Source organism: Martes martes (genome assembly GCF_963455335.1).
Source record: "Martes martes genome assembly, chromosome: 3".
NCBI classification, from domain to species: domain Eukaryota; kingdom Metazoa; phylum Chordata; class Mammalia; order Carnivora; family Mustelidae; genus Martes; species Martes martes.
In genome coordinates, this window is record NC_137890.1 from 107,582,730 (window position 1) to 107,605,505 (window position 22,776).

General features: G+C 34.8%; 1 protein-coding gene across 1 annotated transcript in view; it reads right to left on the reverse strand.

The window, feature by feature from the left end:
• Nucleotides 1–22,776, reverse strand: part of LRP1B (LDL receptor related protein 1B) — a gene marked incomplete at both ends in the record, with an annotated part of 1,929,835 nt that overhangs the window by 800,428 nt on the left and 1,106,631 nt on the right. The window contains 2 exons of the mRNA XM_080798957.1: nucleotides 16,316–16,552; nucleotides 22,358–22,501. Coding sequence (XP_080655083.1) covers nucleotides 16,316–16,552; nucleotides 22,358–22,501 — 381 coding nt within the window. The remainder of the gene's footprint in view (nucleotides 1–16,315; nucleotides 16,553–22,357; nucleotides 22,502–22,776) is intronic.

The window sequence follows — 22,776 nt, forward strand, 5'->3', positions numbered from 1 at the left end:
TTTAAAAAATATTTTATTTATTTATATTGGAGAGAGAGAAAGTACAAGGTGGCAGGAGATGGAGGGAGGCAGTGGGAGAAGCACACTCCCCATCCAGCAGGAACCAGACACAGGCTGATCCCAGGACCCCGAGTTCATGACCCAAGCAGGAGGCAGACACTTAAACCAGCTGAGGTACCCGGGTGCCCCGAAGTTCTACCTTTAAGGTAAGTGATATTCCTCGATATTTTTAGTCTATTTTAATTTCTCTAAATATGAATTTTCTTCTTATCACATAAAGAGTTATTTGTAATTTTTTTGGCAACATTGAGTAAGAATACTTAATTAGGTATCTGTACCTACTAGACTATACCTATAATACTAGTTTGTAATAAATATAAACTACCATACTCTTCAAATATCCTCTCAGAGAGGATCAGATTTTATTGAAATTCCATATATTGAAAATACTTTAAAAAGAGAAATGTTAAATGTTTCATATTAATCATTGTGTCAGATATTTGGAAGTGTTTGTCTCAGAATTATATATGTTTCATGTATATCTATAGATATATTTTTTGTCTCTAAAAAGGGTATTTTTTTAACGTGAAATAATAGTAAGCTAAATTTTGCAATTTTAAATTCCTCTTTTGGGGACAAGTTATGCATACCTCAATGGCTAAAACATCAAGGTAACTGTTTCTGATTTAAAATGTGTACATTCTTCTTTGATATACAGTAAAGATTTATGAAAACTCAGCGTATCAACAGAGATAAAAGCACTAATTCTGGTGCCAGGAACACACTGCTGTCCTTAGGAGGGAGATGTGCAGAAACCAAAGAAGAAAACAGATGTGTGTTAACATATTTCATATAATTATCAGACCGTCTCCACACATTATATATGCTAATGTCACTATAATATATTCATGCAAGTTATCTAAATATTGCACATTACACTAGATGACAGCTAATTTGTTGTTTTATATCTGAAAAACTCAGAGCCAAAATGTGTATTTTGATGAGAACTTTGGTTCTTTCCAATTGCATTAGAATAGTGAGGAAAGATAAAAATTAATAGATACAGAGAAAAGAGCTGGTAGGTGTTTAGGGAGGTTTCAGGTAGTCATCAATCCTTTTTCTTCCTTTCTATCTTTCTTTCTTTCTTTCTTTTTTTTTTTTTTTTTTTAACTTGAGACAGAGAGCAGCAGAGGGAGAAGGAGAAGCAGACTACCTGCTGAGCATGTGGGACTCTATCCCAAGGGCCCTGAGATCACTACCCAAGCAGAAGACAGACACCCAACCCACTGAGCCACCCACACGCCCCTGCCCCTGGAAATAGTAGACATTTAAAGATCTGTTAGTGAATCACATTCAAAACAGTTTTTAAAATGATATTTTTCATGTCAAATGTAACGTTTAAAGTTTTATTTATTTCTTTGAGAGAGAAAAAGAAAGAGAGTTGGGATGGAAGGAAGAACAGAGAGAGGGGGACTGAGCATAGAGACTGACACAGGGCTCAATCCCACAAATCTGAGATCATAACCTGAGCTAAAACCAAGAGTTGGATGTTTAACCAACTGACTCACACAGGTGCCCCTATGACATTAACTTTTTAAACAATAAAATTGTTTTGCCAAAAAAAGGAAGAAATGCATGCATTTCATATTGTACATATTCTAAAAGGACAGTCAGATGTGAGTAAAATACTTCATATGGCCCTCCTTAAAAATATCACTATAAGCAGTTTATTAATCTTTCTTAAAAATTGATATACTAAAATAAAATCATCCTGCCTGCAAAAAATATTTTCAACAAATAAATATTTTCAACAGTTTTCAACAAACTTTTCAGTTTGTTTTACAGTTTGTTCATTAAGTATATAGCTCTAACTTATGCATTTTAACTGCTACTTACTATCATTCATACCAAATATGCATCATACATCTTTTGATGGACATTTATGCTATTTCCAGTTTTCTTTGTTATCACAAATAATATTACAAATTTAAACATGTGTACACATCAATTGGATAGGTAACCAATTATAGAACTGTTGGGCTGAGTATTATATATAATTTAATTTTCATAGTTATAAACAAATAATGCTTCAAAACCTTGTAACAGTGTAAATTTTCCACAATAGTGTGGAAAATATATTATTTTCTTATTATCTAACTAAATTACCTATTGCCAATTTTTTTTTAAGATTTTATTTATTTATTTGACAGAGAGAGAGAGATCACAAGTAGGCAGAGAAGCAGGCAGAGAGAGAGAAGGGGAAGCAGGCTCCCCGCTGAGCAGAGAGCCTGATGCGGGGCTTGATCTCAGGACTCTGAGACCATGACCTGAGCCGAAGGCAGAGGTTTAACCCACTGAGCCACCCAGGCGCCCCACCTATTGCCAATTTTTAAAATATTTTATCTGATAAAGGTGGAAAAGTCCTATTTTATTTTGTTAATTTAGATTTTCATGATAGGCATAATGTTGAACATCTATCTATGTGCCTAATTTGGCAATTTGTATTCTATTGTGAATTACCTTGACAAATATTCTTTAATTTTTTTTCTGACATTGTCTTTAGTCTGTAAAATATCATTCTTTTCTGTTATATATGTTGTTAGGACTTTTGCCTAGTTTATTTTCTCCTTGCTTATAATACTCCCGTCATTAAGAAAAATGTCTATCTATATAATTTATTTAATAGCCCCTGGGTTTTGTGTCTTAAGAAAAAAGTTCCATATTCCAATACTATAAAAAATTCTCCTAAATTTTAAATTTTTTGTTTTCTTTAAGCTTTATTTTTGTGTGCTTTTGAGGTAGAACTCTAACTTTATCCTTTTTTTTTTTTTTCCACTTGAATGAATAGACACATCCTAACCCATTCTTTATGTGTGCTTTTTAGGGGTATAATTAGTGCCGGAGGGGGATGGATTGAACTGAACCCACTACTTTTAATTCACTTAATTATTAAATTGCTTTAAAGACTGCCTTAAGGCCTTTTTAAAAAATTCTCTTTTAGTCTTTATTAAGACCATAAGGTTCCCATTTCACCTCTGATATCTGAAGTTTATACTTGTGATGTTTTAGGCTATAGTTTCCTGCTTCCTGGTCAATATGGTCGAATCTGTACTCTAGCTAGAAATTTCTCATTATTTCTGATGACTCATGGTACACTTTTTTCAATTTCTCAATGCTGCTACCAATTTAATTTGTTAATATTTTCACTTATTTTTATTAATATAGAGGGCAAAGTCCAGCTTAATTGTTTGCTTGATCTTATATTTAGTCCTTTGATCCATTTGTAACCTGATAGATGCATTAAACTAGAATGCAGATTCTTTGAGAACAACAATCTTATAATTTTAGATGAACACCTTGCCTACTATCTGGCAGATCTTTTGTAACTAAACAATGTTTTATATAGATAAATAAATGGAAATCTTAACAATAAATGAGGATCAGATTTTCAGATAGGCTTTAATCATATCATTCTGTACCATCTCTTTAATAACAGATTTTTTTCTGATAACATAAAGCACTGGGCTATTTTTCTTCATGCAAACTCCCATCACTACATTTATTTATTTATTTATTTATTGGTTAAAAGAATGCAAAATGAGCTCATTGAAAATAGAAAACACAAATCTTTTTGCATCAAGTGGAATTTTTTTTTTTAATGTATAAACTGTGGATGTTTAAAAACATCACAAGAGATTCAATGTACTCAATATTTTTAAGAATTGTTTCTAATGCTAAGGGAAAGGGAGACAAAGCAGTTTTTAAAAATATCTCAACTTTTCAAATTCCCATTTGCATTAATGAATTATAGGCATGTAGCATTGGACTTTGTTTAGGATGCAGAAAGCTGGAAAAGAACATTGAAACACATAACAATAAGAGAAAGTCCATAATCTACAAGATCATAACTTTTCTTGAGTCCAAATGAAAGCTGAGATCCCAAAGCAACAAAATGAAATATGAGCAACACTGGTCTTGGGGAAGAGTAAGAAACTCTTCTGCCACTGATCCAAAGCAAAGGTACACTGACGCTGAGGGAACAGGAGAAACAAAGCTGTTCATCCTCAGGGCAAGGCAAAATAAAGCTGCTGAACCCATAATCTTGGATTCATATAAAAATGAACAACAACATCAAAACAAAACAGAAAACCAACAAACAAAAAACACAGATAAACTCCCTACATAACATGGAGGACACTGGCTGCCAAGGAGAAGAGGCACAGAAAGACCCACTTCAAAACCCTGGTCACGTAAGACCTAAGACCAATACTGAACCAAGAAAATGGAGAGCCCCTGTTCCACCCACTAGAAGATTCTTACTTGATGACAGAGCACAATAATCTTACTGAGGGAAGGGTAAGCGTGCAGAGAGAGATCTCTCAGTCAGGCAGCTGCGAATGGAATATTGAAAGCTGAGGAATGAGCAAACATACTCAAGTCTCCACATCAAGAACCAGGTAGTATCAGCCCATCACTGGAGGAATCTGAAAGCTTTGGTTTACCAGAGGTAACTGTAATAAGAAGAAAATCCAAAGCCAATCTAATTACGAGTAGACACTAATAACTGACAGAAGAGATATGCTTAGTCTCCAGGAATAAATTTGACTAATTTGAATCTCTAAGATTTTTTTTTAATTCACTGTTGTTGTTGTTTTTTTAAGATTTTATTTAGTTATTTGGCAGAGATCACAAGTAGGCAGAGAGGCAGGCAGAGAGAGAGGAAGGGAAGCAGGCTCCCTGCTGAGCAGAGAGCCCGATGCAGGTCTCGATCCCAGGACCCTGAGATCATGACCTAAGCCGAAGGCAGAGACTTTAACCCACTGAGCCACCCAGGCGCCCCATTTTTAATTCACTCTTTAATATTTAATAAATAATTATGAGATATACCAAGCAATCTCATTACCAGCCAATGAGATTACTAGGCAATCTACTTTTAGAAGTGAAAACACATGTCTACACAATGTATTGTACACAAGTGTTTATAACAGTTTTTGTCATAACTGACTAAACTTGAAACAACCCAAAGGAATATCAACTGGTAAAAGAATAAAAAACTTGTGGAACATCCATAAAGTATAACATAACCCAACATAAAAAAGGATGAATAGATACATTCAACAACGTGGTAGAATCTCAAAAGCATTATCTAAGTGAAGTAATCCAAACACAAAAGCTATTCACTATGTGGTTAAACTTTCCTGACATTTCAGAAAAGGCAAAACTATGGAAAGAAAAATCAGACCAGAGTAGAAATTAGACTAGCAGCTGTTAGGAACATGAAGGAACTTTCTGGGGAGATGGAAATATTCTAATTTGATTGTGGTATTGATTGTTCATCTGGATACATTGAACTATTTACTTTAAAAAAAAAAGTGAATTCACTCTATGTAAATCATGCTATGATAAGCTTGATTTTTAAAAATAAAATTATAAAAATAGCTAGAGATTATCAGAAGAAAACTCAGGTATTCAGAATAAAATTTGTAGCCATTTTTAGATAGAACAAAAGAATACTAGTTAATACAGCCAGGGTGGTCAGAAAGAAAGAAATAAAGAAATCGATTACTTAGTAATTTTTGTTTATATGATACCAAATAACTAGGATGATTGACATTTAATCCAATATTTTTTATTCTAAGTATAGTTAAATATACTTGGCAAAGCTTAACATCAAATCAATCTGTGATAGAGAGCGTGTAGAATGTATATACTCATGGTGAGGTGTACCTGTTTTCTTCTGCTAAAGCCCACTCCCCATAACCCAACTTGTTCAATTCACAATTCATGACCCAAAGGTAATGTAATTTTCTCAGGGCATAAGGTAAAACAGTATAGGCAATGGGAATTAATTAATAGCAATAGTTCTATGACTTGTGATGCACAGTGAATAAGCAATTTTTTTTTCATTTTTCTTGAGAGCTAATGCTAGCCTGGGACTGGAAATAATTTTAATTTGCATATATTTTGTGTTTCTGGAAAATCTGGACAGAAAGTTAACTCAGATGATGTAACTCACTGACCAGAAATATAACATTTAGGAAATATGCCACATCTAGTATTCCTTCCACTTATAAATATAAATGAGAGGCAAAAATGACATCTGAGTTATTATAATCAGAGGAAAGGATGAGAAGGTGAAGAGGTACTCTTTCACCTCATGACTAGGGATGGCACCGTCATTGAACCTCTTGAGAGCTTTAGTGTGTGCTTTTATTATTATTTTTAAACATTTTTTTTAATTTGAAAAGACTCAATTCTAATCCTTGCAAAATCTTATTTAAAATGTTTAAAATAAAAATTAAGAATCTAGGTGATATTAAAATTAGATAATAAAAAAGGAACTAGGAGCATAAAGGTGAGTGAAAATACTATTTGTTACCACCTGTATGTTTAAATGAATTTTCAAAATAGTCTTACAGCTGTTTTTCTTTCCAGGTGTCATTTGGACCACTGCCTAATGACTATTACAACATCGGCAATTTGGTTGCAGAATTAGGAGCAATAGTAACTCACTGTGACATTTGTAATGGGATTTTAAAATTAAAGCTTGGATTATGAGCCAAAATGATGAAAAAAAGAATCAAAATGAGTGTGAGAATAAAAAGTTCTCATATTTTACAATGAACTAGATCAAAGTTGTTTCTACAACTCTTGGATGCCTCAATAGGATCACAGGGTAAAGGGAAGAGAATGTAAAGAGAAGAGAGCTTTGGAGACATTGCAGTTCTCTAAGCTTCTAGGCCCTGCCTTCAATCTTCCAAGGTAATAGGAAAGAGACATTGGAGAAATGCTCTTCACCTCAACTCTAGTGATGGAGCTTCTGTGGGACTTCTGAGAGATCTCTGAACTGAGCTCTCAACAGTTTGTTTTCCCATGCACATAACTAATGCCTTAAAAAGTCTCACATCTGAAAAAGCTAAGATGAACTCTCGTGGCAATGTGATAGGGGTTGATTTGCACTAGAGCTGTACTCCCAGAATTTATTAGGGCAGAACATTTGCAAAAGTGTTTAAACCACACAGGACAGAATTCTGGCATAGGAATGTCTTCAGTCAAGCACAGAATTGCCCAGCTGGGTATAAGGACTTGAACAATAACAGGATGGGCATGAACTGGATATTCAAGGATGCAAAGTCACAAGCATAGATTTTCATTCCCTCTGGCCAAGGGAAATGAAATTAGTGAGGTCCAACAGAAAACCCTCAAAAAGCTTACACATGCACACACACAGACATAGAGACACACACATACCCAAATCCCTTAAGAGAGTAAATTTTAAAGATCCATCATGTTCAGAAAGAGGCCAGTATTACAATGGTACTAGTTCAAACAAGACCTTTGCTATCTCCTTTTCACTCCTAACCACTCAAACCTCTCTCATCAGTTCCCGCCAATGTTGAGAAGTGAGTGAGCCCTGGTAACTGACTAGCAATCTGGGAGGGGTGGCAGGGAAAGTAAATGCAGGGCAGAGAAAGACGAAGAACCAAGTATGTCCTTCTTTACTTTTTCAGGCTTCTAGCCAGAAGACAACGCAAATGATAAGCAGGGAAGATTTGATGATATATTGAATTAGAATTGTGATATGCACGTGTGTGTGTGTGTGTGTGTGTGTATATATATATGGATTAGACATTCCAATTACCGCATTGATGCTGTGTTTACGATTTAAAGTGACTGAAGCCTCTCAGTTGCCTAGTGGTGAGCCGAAAGGACTGGGATTTGATCAAGTTTTGCTGTCAAAACTTTTGCTAGTAAGAGAGTTTACAAAATAAATTTTCAAAACCAAATGGGAGACAAAAAATAAAATTATGGGGGACGCCTGGGTGGCTCAGTGGGTTAAGGCCTCTGCCTTCGACTCAGGTCATGATCCCAGAGTCCTGGGATCGAGCCCCACATCGGTCTCTCTGTTCAGCAGGGAGCCTGCTTCCCTTCCTCTCTCTCCCTCTGCCTGCCTCTCAGCCTACTCGTGATCTGTCTGCCAAATAAATAAATTTTAAAAAAAATAAAAAAAATAAAATTATGCTTTAAATAGGTCAGAGTCACATTTTTGTTGTATTTGTTACACATACAATGACTTACCACTCCCCTAAAGTCCTCTCAAAATGGCTAGTTTCATGTTCTATTAACAACATCACCAATTCCATTTTTTTATGACACCGTATTTTAGAATCCAGATTTCAAGCTTCTTCTATTCATGTCAACTTTTCAAACAAAAAGATATATATGTTGGCTGAGAGGTTTTTTTTTCCAAATATGTCATATACTTCATGAGAAACATAAAAAATATGAGAAATATATATTTGCAAATTAACAATGAAAGTGAACCCATATTTGACTCAAATCTCCAGCGAATTCTGGAAAAAACATCTTACTGATAGTCAGTGAGAGTCAGTACACGCAAACACGCTACAACCTTGCTACTCAGTAGGGCAATATCCATTAGATTCTCAAGAATTGCCAATGCTCACAAATCTCTTTTTAAAGTTTTAATTAGGAAATGTCTCATGACTGATAAATGTATTCATTATTTCTTTAATGCTTGGTCAAAGTCTACATGTCTCAAAGTCTCAGAGCTTTTCCTTTAAGAGTTAATATCAGAAAAATGAGATTGATATGCACCTGTAATCTAATAGCAGATAATAAAAGTGTGTTCTTAATTTTAAGATGTTTTGCAAGGCATACTCACTATTTAAAGTTCATGGGAACCTTCTAACATAATTCATTAGTGATATTGTAACATGTTTGTTTTATCACTGTAAAACTGGCTCTTTATGACTAGAAATTACAGAGAGTTAATAATGCTGACATTCATTGACATCCCAGAACAAAGGATAAGCTTTTCCCCTAAGGTCAGGAACAAGATAAGGATGTTCACTCTCACTACTTTGTTCAACATAGTACTGGAAGTTCTAGCCACAGCAACCACACAACAAAAAGTAATAAAAAGGCCCTCACAGGCATGTGTTGTTGGTTCAGTCGATTAAGCAGGGTCCTGGGATCGAGCCCTACATCAGGCTTCCTGCTCAGCAAGGAGACTGCCTCTCCTTCTCCCTCTGTCCCCCACCCCCGGCTTATGCTCTCACTCTCACTTTTGCTCAAATAAATAGATAGACAAAATATTTTAAAAAAGAAGAAAGAAAGAAAGAAAGAAAGAAAGGAAGGAAGAAAAAAAGAAGGAAAAGGCATCCAAATCAACAAGGAAGAAGTAAAACCTTCACTATTTGCAGATGACATGATACTCTATGTAGAAAATCCTGCAGACCACCAAAACTCAACCAGAATGGATAAATGAACTCAGTAAGGTGGCAGTATACAAAATGAACATACAGAAACCCACTGCATTTCTGTGCACTAATAATGAAGCAGCAGAAAGAGAAATCAAGAAAACAATCCCATTTACAATTGCACCAAAAATGGTAAAATACCTAGGAATAAATTTAACTAAAGAGGTGAAAGACTTATACTCTGAAAACTATAAACACTGACGAAAGAAATTCAAGATGACACAAATGGAAAGATAGTCCATGCTCATGGACTGAAATAACAAATATTATTAAAATGTCTATACTACCCAAAGCAATCTAAGATTTACTGCAATCCCTATCAAAATCTAACATCATGTTAGAACAAACAATCCTAAAATTTGTATGGAACCACAAAAGACTCTAAGTAGCCAAAGCATCCTTGAAAAAGAAAAACAAAACAGGAAGTATCACAATTCCAATCTTCACGTTATATTACAAAACTGTAGTAATCAGAACAGTATGGTACTGGCATAAAAATAGACACAAAGATCAATACACTAGAAGGCCTAGAAATAATATAATTAATCAAACTTTTTATTATCAGGGTTGAAGAAACAGTGCTTCCCAACATGTACCTTTTTATCAGAATTGGAAGTTTAATCACCTTCAATTCTAGCTATCATTTTAGAAATTAATAATTTAAAATTATTTATGGAAAACAAAAACACATTATATTTTTAATTAATGTGTATAACAAACTTTGATATCAGCATATATTAATTATATAGTCAATTAATTCTTGACAGAAGAAGCAAGAATATGCAGGGAAAAAGTCTTTTTAACAAATGGTGCTGGGAAAGGTGGGCAGCTAAATGCAACAGACTGGACCACTTTCTTACACCATATACAGAAATAAACTCAAAATGGATGAAATACCTAAAATGTGAGACCTAAAATAAAAAAAAACCCTGGAATAGAGCACAGACAGTAGTTTCTCTGACATCATCTGTAACATCTTTCTAGATCGGTCTCCTGAGGCAAAGGAAACAAAAGCAAATACAAACTATTGGGACTACATCAAAATAAAAAACTTCTTCACAGTGAAGGAAAAAATAAATAAAACTGAAAGGCAACCTACTGAATAGAAGAAGATATTTGCAAATGACATCTGGTAAGGAGTTAGTATCCAAAGTATATACAGAACTTAAACTCAACACCCAAAACAAATAATCCCATTAAAAATGCGCAGAAGACATGAACAGGCATTTCTCCAAAGAAGACATACAGATGGCCAACAGACACATGAAAAGATGCTCAATATTACTCATCATCAGGGAAATACAAATCAAAACCATAATGAGATATCACCTCACACCTGTCAGAATGGCTAAAATCAAAATCTCAAGAAACAAGTGTCAACAAGGATATGGAGAATAAGGAACCCTTAGGTCCTGTTGATGGGAGTGCAAACTGATGGTGGCCACTGTGGAAGACAGTATGGAGGTTTCTCAAAAAGTTAAAAGTAGGATTACCATATGACCCAGTAATCATACTACTGGGTATTTACCCAAAGGATAAAAATAATAATAATAATTATTTGAAGGGATATATGCACCCCTATGTTTATTGCAGCATTATTTACAATAGCCAAATTATGAAACCAGTCTAAGTGTCCACTGATGGGTGAATGCATAAAGAACATGCAGTAGATACACACACACATGCACACACACACACACACACAATGGAATATTGCTCATATATAAAAAAGACTGAAATCCTGCTATTTGTAATGACATGGATGGACCTAGAGGGTATAATGTTAAGTGAAATAAGCCGGTCAGAGAGACAAATACCATGTGATTTCACTCATATGAGGAATTTAAGAAACAAAACAAATGAACAACAAATAAGAGATAGAAAAAAAAACAAAAAAATAGACTCTTAACTATAGAGACCAAATAGAGGGTATCCAGATAAGAGGCAGGTGGGAGCATGCATGAAATAGGGGGAGGGGATTAAGAGTACACTTATCTTAATGAGCACTGAGTAATATATGGAACTGCTAAATTGCTACATTGTATGCCTGAGACTAATACAACAGTGTATGTTAACTACACAGGAATAAAACTAAAAATAAAGTAAATACACGCACAACAAACTGGATCTTTATGATACACTAGACATTCCTCGAGAATTACACAATGGGGAGCTCATTGATATCCAAGAACAAAACAAACCATGATCTCTAGAAAATGATAATATTACACTAAGATTGGTGTCTTTTGGGAATGGATCAAATCCTGTAATCTGTTTTAAGTAGCCACCCTAGGATCCGTTAGAGTAGAGGCCTGGAACTAGAGTTCTGAAGTAGATTCTAAGTTGGTAGTCATATCTGGGGGGATCAGAGGGTGTGGGTGGGTGGTGGTAGTGGTGGTGATAGTGAGAGTTCAAAATATTACAATGATGAATACTAATTCATGTCCCGGGCATACTATCATACATTTCAAACCAACCAACTGGAGGAACTGTTGGATTCTAAAATCCATGGAGGGAGTGTGGAGATGCTGGGGACGGAACCGAGCTGAAGAATTGGGTTTGATCCTTCACATGCTGGACAAGCAATTAGGCACAACCCTTTCACAGTATGATAACAGATTATCTTCAAACATGTCATTTGGAGAATATGTTTTGCACAGAAAGACTCCTACCCCTTCCTCTTGGCTACACTTCTGTTCATAATATCAGAAAATAGATCCTGGGATGCCTGAGTGGCTCAGTCTATTAGGTGGCGGCCTTCAGCTCAGGTCATGATCCCAGTTTCCTGAGGTCATGTTCTCTGCTCAGTGGGGATCCTGCTTCTCCCTCTCCTTCTGCCTACTGCTCCCTCTACTTGTGCTCTCTCTCCCTCTCTCTCTCTCTGTCAAATAAATAAACAAAAATCTTAAAAAAAAAATAGATCCTATGTTGTATCCTGTCCAAAGTTATTTATTGTTCTCCAATGTTATGGCTTTTGTAAATACCCTCAGGTAAAGGAGGAGTCTGAGGTATGGAAACGTGCACCCACTCCAGTTCTCAATCAAGTAGAACCCACCATAAAAGAATATACATAAGGTCAGTATAAAAAGTGTTTAAGAGCACAGGTTTTCTGTTAGTTCCTGTGGCTTTTGTAACAAATTATCACAAACTTGGTGGCCTCTAATCTCCAGTTTAATTATGGGAGCTATTGAAAGTACAGATTTTCTGTTATAGCTGCAGGCATTAATAATTTTCAAACTCAGGGAAAACGTTTTGAGTGTTTTTTTTAATATTTTAAAGATATGGAACAATATGAAAGATTGTTTTAACATGTCCTCTATTTGGATATATGTATCCCAGTAGAATTAATTTATATAGTTCAGAAACAAGTACTACATTAACAGAATGCATACAATAATAAATTGAATAGTAAGTTATCATATTTACATTTTTCCCTTTCTGCTGAAAATTATAATTCATGCTGCAATGAAAAATGAATCTTGGACAAGACACCCAAGAAGATAAAAGTGAATTTGATCTTACAAAGAGCATCTATCTTGTTCTCTTAGATAGTGTAACAATTACAACTGAGAAGAATGGGTACTTTAAATTCCCTCACCACTTAGTCTAATTTACCTCCTGTTGATAACACCTTTTACTTTTTACCACAGTATCCTACTTTATTTCCACTACAGCGGTTATCATTATCTTGTTCATATATGTGTTTGTTTATTATCTGCCTCTCACTATTTAGGCACAAACTAAATATAAAACTTTATCCTCTTTACTGCAGCATTCCCATCACCTACAATAGCACTTAGACTAGTGAAGGCATTTGCAGATTTTATTTACTAACTGGATAAATAAATAAATAAAATAATTAATTAAAAGAAACAGTAAAAATTTTACAAAAATTATGGCAAGAATTCCAGAGAATGAAAAACTTACAGATTGGAAATGCTTTGTCTTTACAGAAGTCTATTTTAATTAAGTTGCTAATATGTCTTCATTTCATAGACATTTCCAGTACTTACTGAAATAGATGTAAGTATCTCAATGGGACAATTTTCCTTTATCTTTTATTTAACTACTGTTTTAGCCTACAAGATTCTACAGACTATAGGATATACCACCTTTAGGTTCCATATAGGATATACCACCTTTAGGTTCCATAAACTTCTGAGAGAAAAAAAAGTCAAAGAATGAATAGAGGTGGGTCTTTTTAGAAATGCTGTTGGTGTTTTTCTTTCTTTATAGAAAGGATCTAAGCTTACATAAAAGATGTCCAAGATATTAATGTTTTATTTACAGACAGCAAAATCTTTATAGCCTTGTACTTCAAACAGTACAAATTTATCTAAGACTCAAAATTTCTACCAAGCTTACAAAATAATGTGTCAAGCCAGGCATTGCCTCCAAGTCTTCAGGTTGGAGGGTGGATATCCTAGCTAAATTAGTGAACACACATGGAATTTCATTTTTTTTCTGATTTCAAGAATGAGAAGTTGTAATTTTCCAAATACAACTTTTGTTTTGACATGTTAATCTTATATCATAATGTCTATTGTTATTCTCCACCTTTTCTCCTAGTAAGAAAAAAAGATTAACAAAAAGACATTAAGCTGTCCTTGCATAGGAATATCAAAATGTTAAGTATATTTCAGGTGTGAAATTTACAAAATGTTCTCATACCCTTCATTCTGCCAAAGCAACACTGTACAGATGTGCCTGGCAGTCAAGTAGCTATTAGAACTGATCCCTGTTGCTGTAATGAAATGCAAAGACCAACCAACGTCACTGATAAGATATTGCTATCAAAGTTAGGATTATTAGCTGGAACATTCAGTCACAGCACTTTTTGAAACGAAACACACTTTTTGAAACGAAACCAAGAACCTTCCATGTTACATTTCAGTCCTTCGTGAAAATTTCTAGGTCAAAATCAGAGCAATCCAATTGTATCTGCTTACAGAGAATGTGCAAGTCTATTGTCCTAAAATTGTCCATCTTCTATCACCTGAAATCACATGACAGAGAAAAGTATGCAGACGGCCCCTGTCACTTCCGATTTAAGCTTCACTCTTTTTTTTTTTTTAAGATTTTATTTATTTGACAGAGAGAGATCACAGTAGACAGAGAGGCAGGCAGAGAGAGAGAGAGGGAAGCAGGCTCCCTGCTGAGCAGAGAGCCCGATGTGGGACTCGATCCCAGGACCCTGAGATCATGACCCGAGCCGAAGGCAGTGGCTTAACCCACTGAGCCACCCAGGCGCCCCTAAGCTTCACTCTTAACTTAAATCTTAACTCTTGAAAGTCTTAACTCTAATTAGCTCTCTAAAAAGTCATGGTGGCTTTAGATTGTCTTAAACCATAAACTATAAACAACAACAAAATCAGGGACATTTTTCATTTTAACACTTCATTTGTCACATGTGGGAAGTGTACATTTTATCATTGAATGTTTGATTTAAAGTGAATCTGAATTGAATGAATAATCTCCTCATCCTACCCCATTCCCACCACCAAGACCACCACTCATTACCACTCATGCTGTAATTTATTTCAGTCTGTATCTGCTTTCATTCTCTCTCCTTCCTCTCTGCTCCATTCTGCCCTCCACCACCGGATTGATTCTCCTAAAATAACTTTTCAGTCTTGTTATTCTTTGGCTCAGAAGCATTTCCTGCCTCTTAGCTGGTCAGGATTTCCTCCAAGCCCATTCACCTCAGATTCTGGGTCTTTCATTTCATGACCTCTCACTTTCCACTGCTCCTCTGACCTTATTCCCTATGACCAAAACATCCTGTAACGATCTACTTAATGTCCCCTTCATCCTCTTTCTGTAGTACTTGATTTTTTTTCTTTTTTCTATGGAATTCCTGGTGGCTGAAATATCCTCCCCTACCTTTTAACATTCTTCCTTTAAGATCTAGCCCAAATACCTTCTCCTGTACACAAAATTCTCCAGGAACACTCACATAAAGACATCTCTTCCTCCCTGTGGTGATCCATTACATGGACATTCTCCAATAACCATATATTTCTTTAGGTCTGATTTGAATTTAATTAAATTAAATGTTGCAAAGCATTTACATTTTTTGTTCATTTATATTCTCTCCAAAGGTAGATTATGAACTCCCTAAAGGCACTAGCCACTTTCTAACATTCCTTTTATCTCCTAAGATAGCTAGCACAGTGTTTTTCAGCCAATAAGCATATAATTAATGTTCCCTAAATCAAGGATTTTTAAAATATTGGAGAAGTGAACAGATTGTGTATGTGACTAAACAGGTCCAGAATCATTACTGAATATGTCTAAAGGTGACTGACTAGTAGTCAAATATTTGGTTTGCTTGATTATTAAAAATATTTTCTATTTATATCAAAGCTATATTATTGTGTTACTTAATTGGTTGTTCCTAAGCCATGAAATTTATAAAATACACTGTTTTTAAAAAGTATAGGCATATATAGGCAATTTGCAAATATAGTCTTGTATATAAATATTTATAAGTAAAACTAGGTATAAACAAGTTTCTCTGTGAATACAGATATTTCAAGGGCAACTCCAGAGAAGTCAGTTTAAATGATTTACAAAGTAAGAAACAATATGCAAGAAATGCAATGACAATGGGGACATCGATATTTTTAATGCACTCTGAATGACATGACCAATAGCCTAGTAAGAATCAAATATTACACAAGTCTCTAATGTCCTGTTAAATCTTATGTTCTGCCATATAGCACTATAAACATATAATTGTAAATCTGCATTTTCCATGAAGGTGAATAAGTAGCTTAATTTAATTCCCGTAATGTTTAAAATGTGGTGGACAATTCCAAGTTCAATTTTATCATGGAGGTTTTAATATGCTGGTATGTGAAAAACATGTGGAAATAATGTTACCGAGAATATTAAATCAACAACTGTTTTTAAATCAACAGTAAGTTCTTAGGTTCCGGTTGAAGTGATTTTGACATATGTTGGATTTATCCTTTCACAGCGCTGTATCCCAGGGCAGTTTGGTGTTAATACTACATATTGTCACTTACCATCTTTCAGGATGGTTTCTCTCTCTGTGCCGTCTATCTTCTGCCGGCCAATTAGGAAACTGGTGGTGTCAGCAAAGTAGATATAATTGGTTTCTGCGTGGAAATCTAAAGCACGAGGGTTTACCAGATTCTCTATGGGGATCATGTATTCATCAGCTATCTTGGTATTCAAGTCCATTCCTCTAACAATTCCTGGGCGTCCTTTCCCATAAAAGAGGAACAACTCATTCTTTGGTCCTGCAGAAGAAAGATTACAAACACAAACAACTGAGGCTGTCTAATCTTCTTTACACTGCAGAATGCCACTGTTTAATTAACTGGCACAATTAGCGTTTTTTAAATTCAATACCAAAAATTAAACTCTAAAATATGCCAAATGTATCTTGATGCAGGAAGTCCAGCTAATTGCATTACTTTAATTAAAACAGAAATTACTTCCGTGAATGGGTTATATTTAGTTAATTATTCTTTTGTCTATAACTGTCTGTATAGCAAAAACATGACAGATCATTGGATAACTGATAATAGTAAAATGGACATTTATTAAAACATCCGGCACATATAATTTTACAATTCATTACAATCTATCTAACACATTCTGTAGATACTAACTGTAGCATTCATTATGTCTGACAATGCTAAAAACTTCAGAATAATTTAAAGCACCCTGCCTCAGAGTTTGCGTCTAAGGCTGTCAAAGGCAAACAAATAGAATCACACAGTATCACAAATGTGCAGGAGAATATATTACAAATGTCTAAACAAGTGATTTATTTATTTTTTTAAGAAATGAAATAAAATGCCAGTTATACCTTCACTTTTTTCTTTACATCTTAATTAGAATGTAAGAGGTTGATGTTGTCTGCCAGTAACTCTGATGTACAACACAGCCCTTATCAAAAATGAAACAAAACAAAACAAAACAAAAACAAAAACTCCAAACAAAAAACTATTTCCCAGGTTAATATGCTAAAATCAATTATAGTTTTTTCTACATAGTGAGTTGACTCCTTCAGACTTTCATGTGGAAATACACACCATGCTCTTTAATATCTGGAGCAATTGACTTAGTTTAGTTTATACAATTTGAAGAAAATACTTTTTTTTTTTAAGATTTTGTTTATTTATTTGACAGAGAGAATGAGATCACAAGTAGGCAGAGAGGTAGGCGGGGGGCGGGGGAAGCAGGTTCCCTGCTGAGCAGAGAGCCCAATGTGGGGCTCTATCCCAGGACCCTGAGATCATGACCCAAGCCGAAGGCAGAGGCTTTAATCCACTGAGCCACCCAGGCGCCCATGAAGAAAATACTTTATATAAAAGGGAAAACATACTGAGTTTTAGTAAAACTGAGGATCCAAATGACTCAATTATAATTGGGTAACAGTACCATAAGTGAGATTCTTAGCAAAGCAAGACAACTAAACTATAAAAAATGTGGAGAAAAAAGAGAAAAAAAGTGAGCAATTACATAAACTTAATACCCTCAATACAAACAATACTGTCCGTTTAAATATTTTCTTTCACTCACTTTCTTTTAAAATTTATGTTACTGAATATTAAATATATATAAGCTGATATTTATTATATTTTAGTATATTTTAAAAAAGCAAATTTCATGCATCTGGCAGAGATCTTAAAAATATTTCCAGAATACTGAAAGGTATGCATGTGCCCTAAACCAATTCTCCACTCCTTATTTTCTTATTCCCCTTTCATCCCAAAGACATCCAATATCCTGATTATTTTATCATGTATTTTGTCAAGTTTTAGTACATATATTACATGCATTTCCCAACAGTACATTGTTTGAATTGCATGTGTGAATTCTTCTGTGAATTAATTTTATTCTTATCATACCTGCAATATTACCCATGGTTGTTGTAGTCATTGTTCACATATTTCCATTGTTATATTGTATTCCTTCATGTGACTATTTCAAACTTAATTAATTTAGTTATTTTTCTAATGCACAATTAATTATATAGAAGAAGACACTCAATTTTATATTCTGCTTTTATTATCAAATCTTAGCATCAAAATTATGTTCTATGTTGACCTATTATTTTAAGCCTTACATTCATTCCTTTCAGTATAGTCAGCATATGATAATTTGTCAAACTGTTCCCAATTGGTTTTATTTTTTCATTATTATAATAATACTGAGATAAGCATGTTTTTCTTCAACCTAGCATTTTACACATTTTCTTAGATGATCTGTAAGTATACATTTCTAGAAGTGGAATTACTGGTAAAGAATATTAACATCCTTCTTCCTCATTGCCCTCATAGCCTTTCAGTGTCCACCTACTTTCAAGAGTATTTTTTTTAAATAATATCACATTATTTTTTTAAAGATTTAATTTATTTATTTGACAGACAGAGATTGCAAGTAGGTAGAGAGGCAGGCAGAGAGAGAGAGGTGGGGGAAAGCAGGCTCCCTGCTGAGCAGAGAGCCCGATGCGGGGCTAGACCCCAAGACTTTGGGATCAGGACCTGAGCTGAAGGCAGAGGCTTAACCCACTGAGCCACCCAGGTGCCCCACATATTATTTAAAAGTAGTGATTTATTTGAAAATTAACATTTCTACCAACTTTATATGCATAAATATTTTTATTTTTTTAAAAACAGAAATCTTAAAAAAATTAAAAATAGTATAAAAAATAAAAATAGGAATCTTAGGGGTGCCTGGGTGGCTCACATTGTTAAGCATCTGCCTTCAGCTCAGGGCATGATCTCAGGGTCCTGAGATCTAGTCCCTGTTGGCTCACTGTTCAGTGGGGAGTCTGCTTCTTCCTCTCTCCTCTGCTCATGTTCTCTCTCTGTTTCTCAAATGAATAAATAAAAATCTTAAAAAAAAAAGGAATCTTAAAAAACAAAAATAAAAATAGGAATCCTATATACACTTTAGTACCTCATTTAAAAAAAATCATATCTAATTGTAGTTAAAGTCTTCAAAACATTATTTCCTTTTCTTCAAAGGATTTTATTTATTTTATTTGACAGAGAGAGAGCAGGAGTAAGGGGAGAGGGAGAAGCAGACTCCCCACTGAACAGGGAGCTCAATGTGGGGCTCAATCCCAGGACCCTGAGATCACACCTGAGCTGAAGACAGACGCTTAACCAACTAAGTCACCCAGGTGCCCCCCAAAACATTATTTTCAATGACAACATTGAAATTATTAAGAGGCATTAAGAGGCAACGATATAGCTGCTTACCTATTGTCGGAAATTTAGATTGTTTCTGGGTTTTTGTTATTACAAATACATTTACAATGAATTTGTTCAGTCAAAAGAAGGATAATTTCTTTAAGGATACTGTTAGTTTTATGTTTTTTTTAAATATTTTATCAAATGTCTTTCCAACAGTGATCAATTTCCAATTCTATTAACAATGTATAAGAACACTAGTTTCACCATACTCAATCTGTTAATGATTTTTTTTCTTTTAAATATTTTATTTATTTATTTGTCAGAGAGGAAGATCACACGAGGAGGGGGAGCAGCAGGCAGAGGGAGAAGCAGGCCTCCCACTGAGCAAGGAGCCAGATGATGTGGGACGCAGTCACAGGATCCTGGGACCATGACCTGCGCAGAAAGCAGATGCTTAATGGACTGAGCCACCCAGGTGTCCAGCTAACATTTCTTTTTAGTTGACATTTTCATTGGTAATTGATAAACCTAGTATTTCATTGTTTAATGCATGTATGTGTGTCCTTTGTTTTTCATATTTTTAAAGAATTTATTTATTTATTTATTTATTTATTTAGTGCAAATAGTGGAGGGTGGGTGCAGAGTGGGAATCTCAAGCAGACTCCCCACTGAGCGCAGAACCCCATCCAGGACTTAATCTCACAACCCTGAGATCATGACCTGAGCCAAAACCAAGAGTCCGATGCATGACCTACTAAACCACCCAGGTGCCTATGTTTTAAATAAGAAAAAAACAATTTTCCCATTGCTTACTTAAGTCACTTATTTTAGTTATGCAACACCTACTTTAAAGTTTCTTCTAGTGTGTTTTCTTGTATGACAACTGAAACTGAAAACTACAGTTCAGAGATACTCATAGAGCAATGCGCCTGGTGTTAAGTACTTAAAATAAGATCTATTAACTCATGTTTGTAATATGAAAATGAAGGTGCCTTTTGTTACTTCTATTGGTATTTATCTGGAGGAGAAATTGAATTTTTCCACATTAGTGTTCTTCCTTTGTGTATTATCAAGCACAAGAAAGAGGGTGTTGTTTTGTTATGTTTACCAGTAGGGAACTATCAGTTGTGGCATATTTCTAGAGCTAATAGTCATGGTGCAAGCTGTGGAAATTCCTGGTTATCAGTTAAAACGGTGTGTTTTTGAGGTTACCATTGGCATTCGTGGCTTCCTGATGCCCTGGCTTCTGAATGTGGCAGCTCTTCAGTTTTAAGCCAGGGTAGTTCAATGGTGGTTTTGAGGGATGTTCTGAGGACTGAGTCGAGAAGTTACTGCTTCAGGATTTTCACTGATTGTGTAAGCACCTATTTATTTGCATTTGATCTTTTCCTGCTTAAAATAACTAGAATTGCCTCTGCCAATGTAAATGTACCATGATCAATACCCTACATTAAGGGTGATTGAAACTTAGGCAACTGTGATCTTATTTTCCTCTAAACGTATGTATGTATGTATGCATACATGCAAATATGTATGTATATATGTGTAGATTGCATTTTTTATGACATGCCATCACTTTTCAAATGGTAGTCATACCAGTTTAAAGGCTGGCCACACACACACACACACACACACACACAACTTTACTCATCTTGAGGCTTCTCTCATTTATCCAGAGGATCTCTTGATCATGAGACCCAGCATTTAATACAAAGTTAGAAATAAAAACAAAATACTAATATATATATTTTATCAAAGTGGAGCCTCCTGGGTTGTTGATTTAAAAATATTTGTGCTACGGGAGAGGGTGGTGGTGGGGATATGGACATTGGGGAGGGTATGTGCTATGACGAGTGCTGTGAAATGTATAATCCTGGCGATTCACAGACCTGTACCCCTGGGGATAAAAATACATTATATGTTTATTAAAAAAAATATTTGTGCTACCATTTAGACTTAAAATTTTAACAAAATAGTGATCTAATGTCATAGTCCTCAGTAAGCACATGACAAGAAAGTCAAAGAGATGGCAAGACAGTGACCAGAGAGGGAACACTAACAGAAATAAAAAGCCATTGCTATAACAAAATAGAGACACAATGGGCACTGTAAAAAGCAGTCATCATAACTTTAAAAATTATGGTATTGAGAGACATTTAAAGGACAACAGTCTCCACATGGACATCATTTCCATAAGGATCATTCTACTATATCTGATTATGAAGACCCAAGTAAAGACCTAAATGTAACTAATTTGGGGGCAACAATCTAAGTTTATAAAGTCATGTATAAATTATTTATTATTTAAATAAGAAACAAATTATTCAGCATATTTCAAAAATAAAACAAAGATATGTCTGTAAGAAAACTTTTCAATAAAATTGTTAAGGAGATTGATATTTAATTAGTTTAGCTCCAGTTACCTGGAAAATTAAATAATGAAATGAATTTCACTCCCCAGTGATGCTGGATAAGATGAAACATTATTTTATGTGGACTTCTGTTGGACTAAACAACACACCTATTACCAGGAGCAACTTCTTAATTCATGTAACAGAAAATATGGTCAACCAAATATTCAGGCTCATTAGATCAAAAACCTTCCTTAAGGAATTAGGGAAAGGATCTTCCTAAAAATATACCCTAAAATATGTTTCCCAGGGATCCATAAATTTAATGATTCTAAGCCTGATTCAGTTTCTCATTCACATTATCACAAAACAAAACAAACAAAAAACCCTGAATACTGAGAAAAATGGCTAGTACATTTTGCAGGCAAATTTCACCTGTTGAAGTCTTATGATATTGCTGATGTTGGTGTTGCTAATTAATTAAAAAAAATCTATTCTGAAGCAGAGGCTGCTGGCAAAATGTTTGATTTTAACAACATACTTTTGCACGACCTGCCATCACTTCCCAAGTTGAAGCCCGTCCTGCAGCGACAGGTCCGTGTTTTGTAACTGCTGCTGAGCAGACAGATGTGTGAGCATCCCCCGGGCATTCCATATGGATCCACTTCACATGCATGGCTTCTGACTACAAGAAATAAAAAACAGCACACTTGAAAATTTCCAAAGACAAGATAATTATGTACATCAGCGGTATGTTGAAACGTTTGCAGTACAAGGAGAGGGAGTCCTACCACAAATCTTTATACCCAGCTATTTATTACCATAATCAATTGGAAAAAGAGTTCCAACCTTACAGAAGCAGAGGTAGGAATTTGCCAAAGTCCTCTTAAAAATATGTTTAAGAAAACAATTCTGTTTTTATATTAATTTAAACTGTGTACATGTAAGCAAAATATGTTA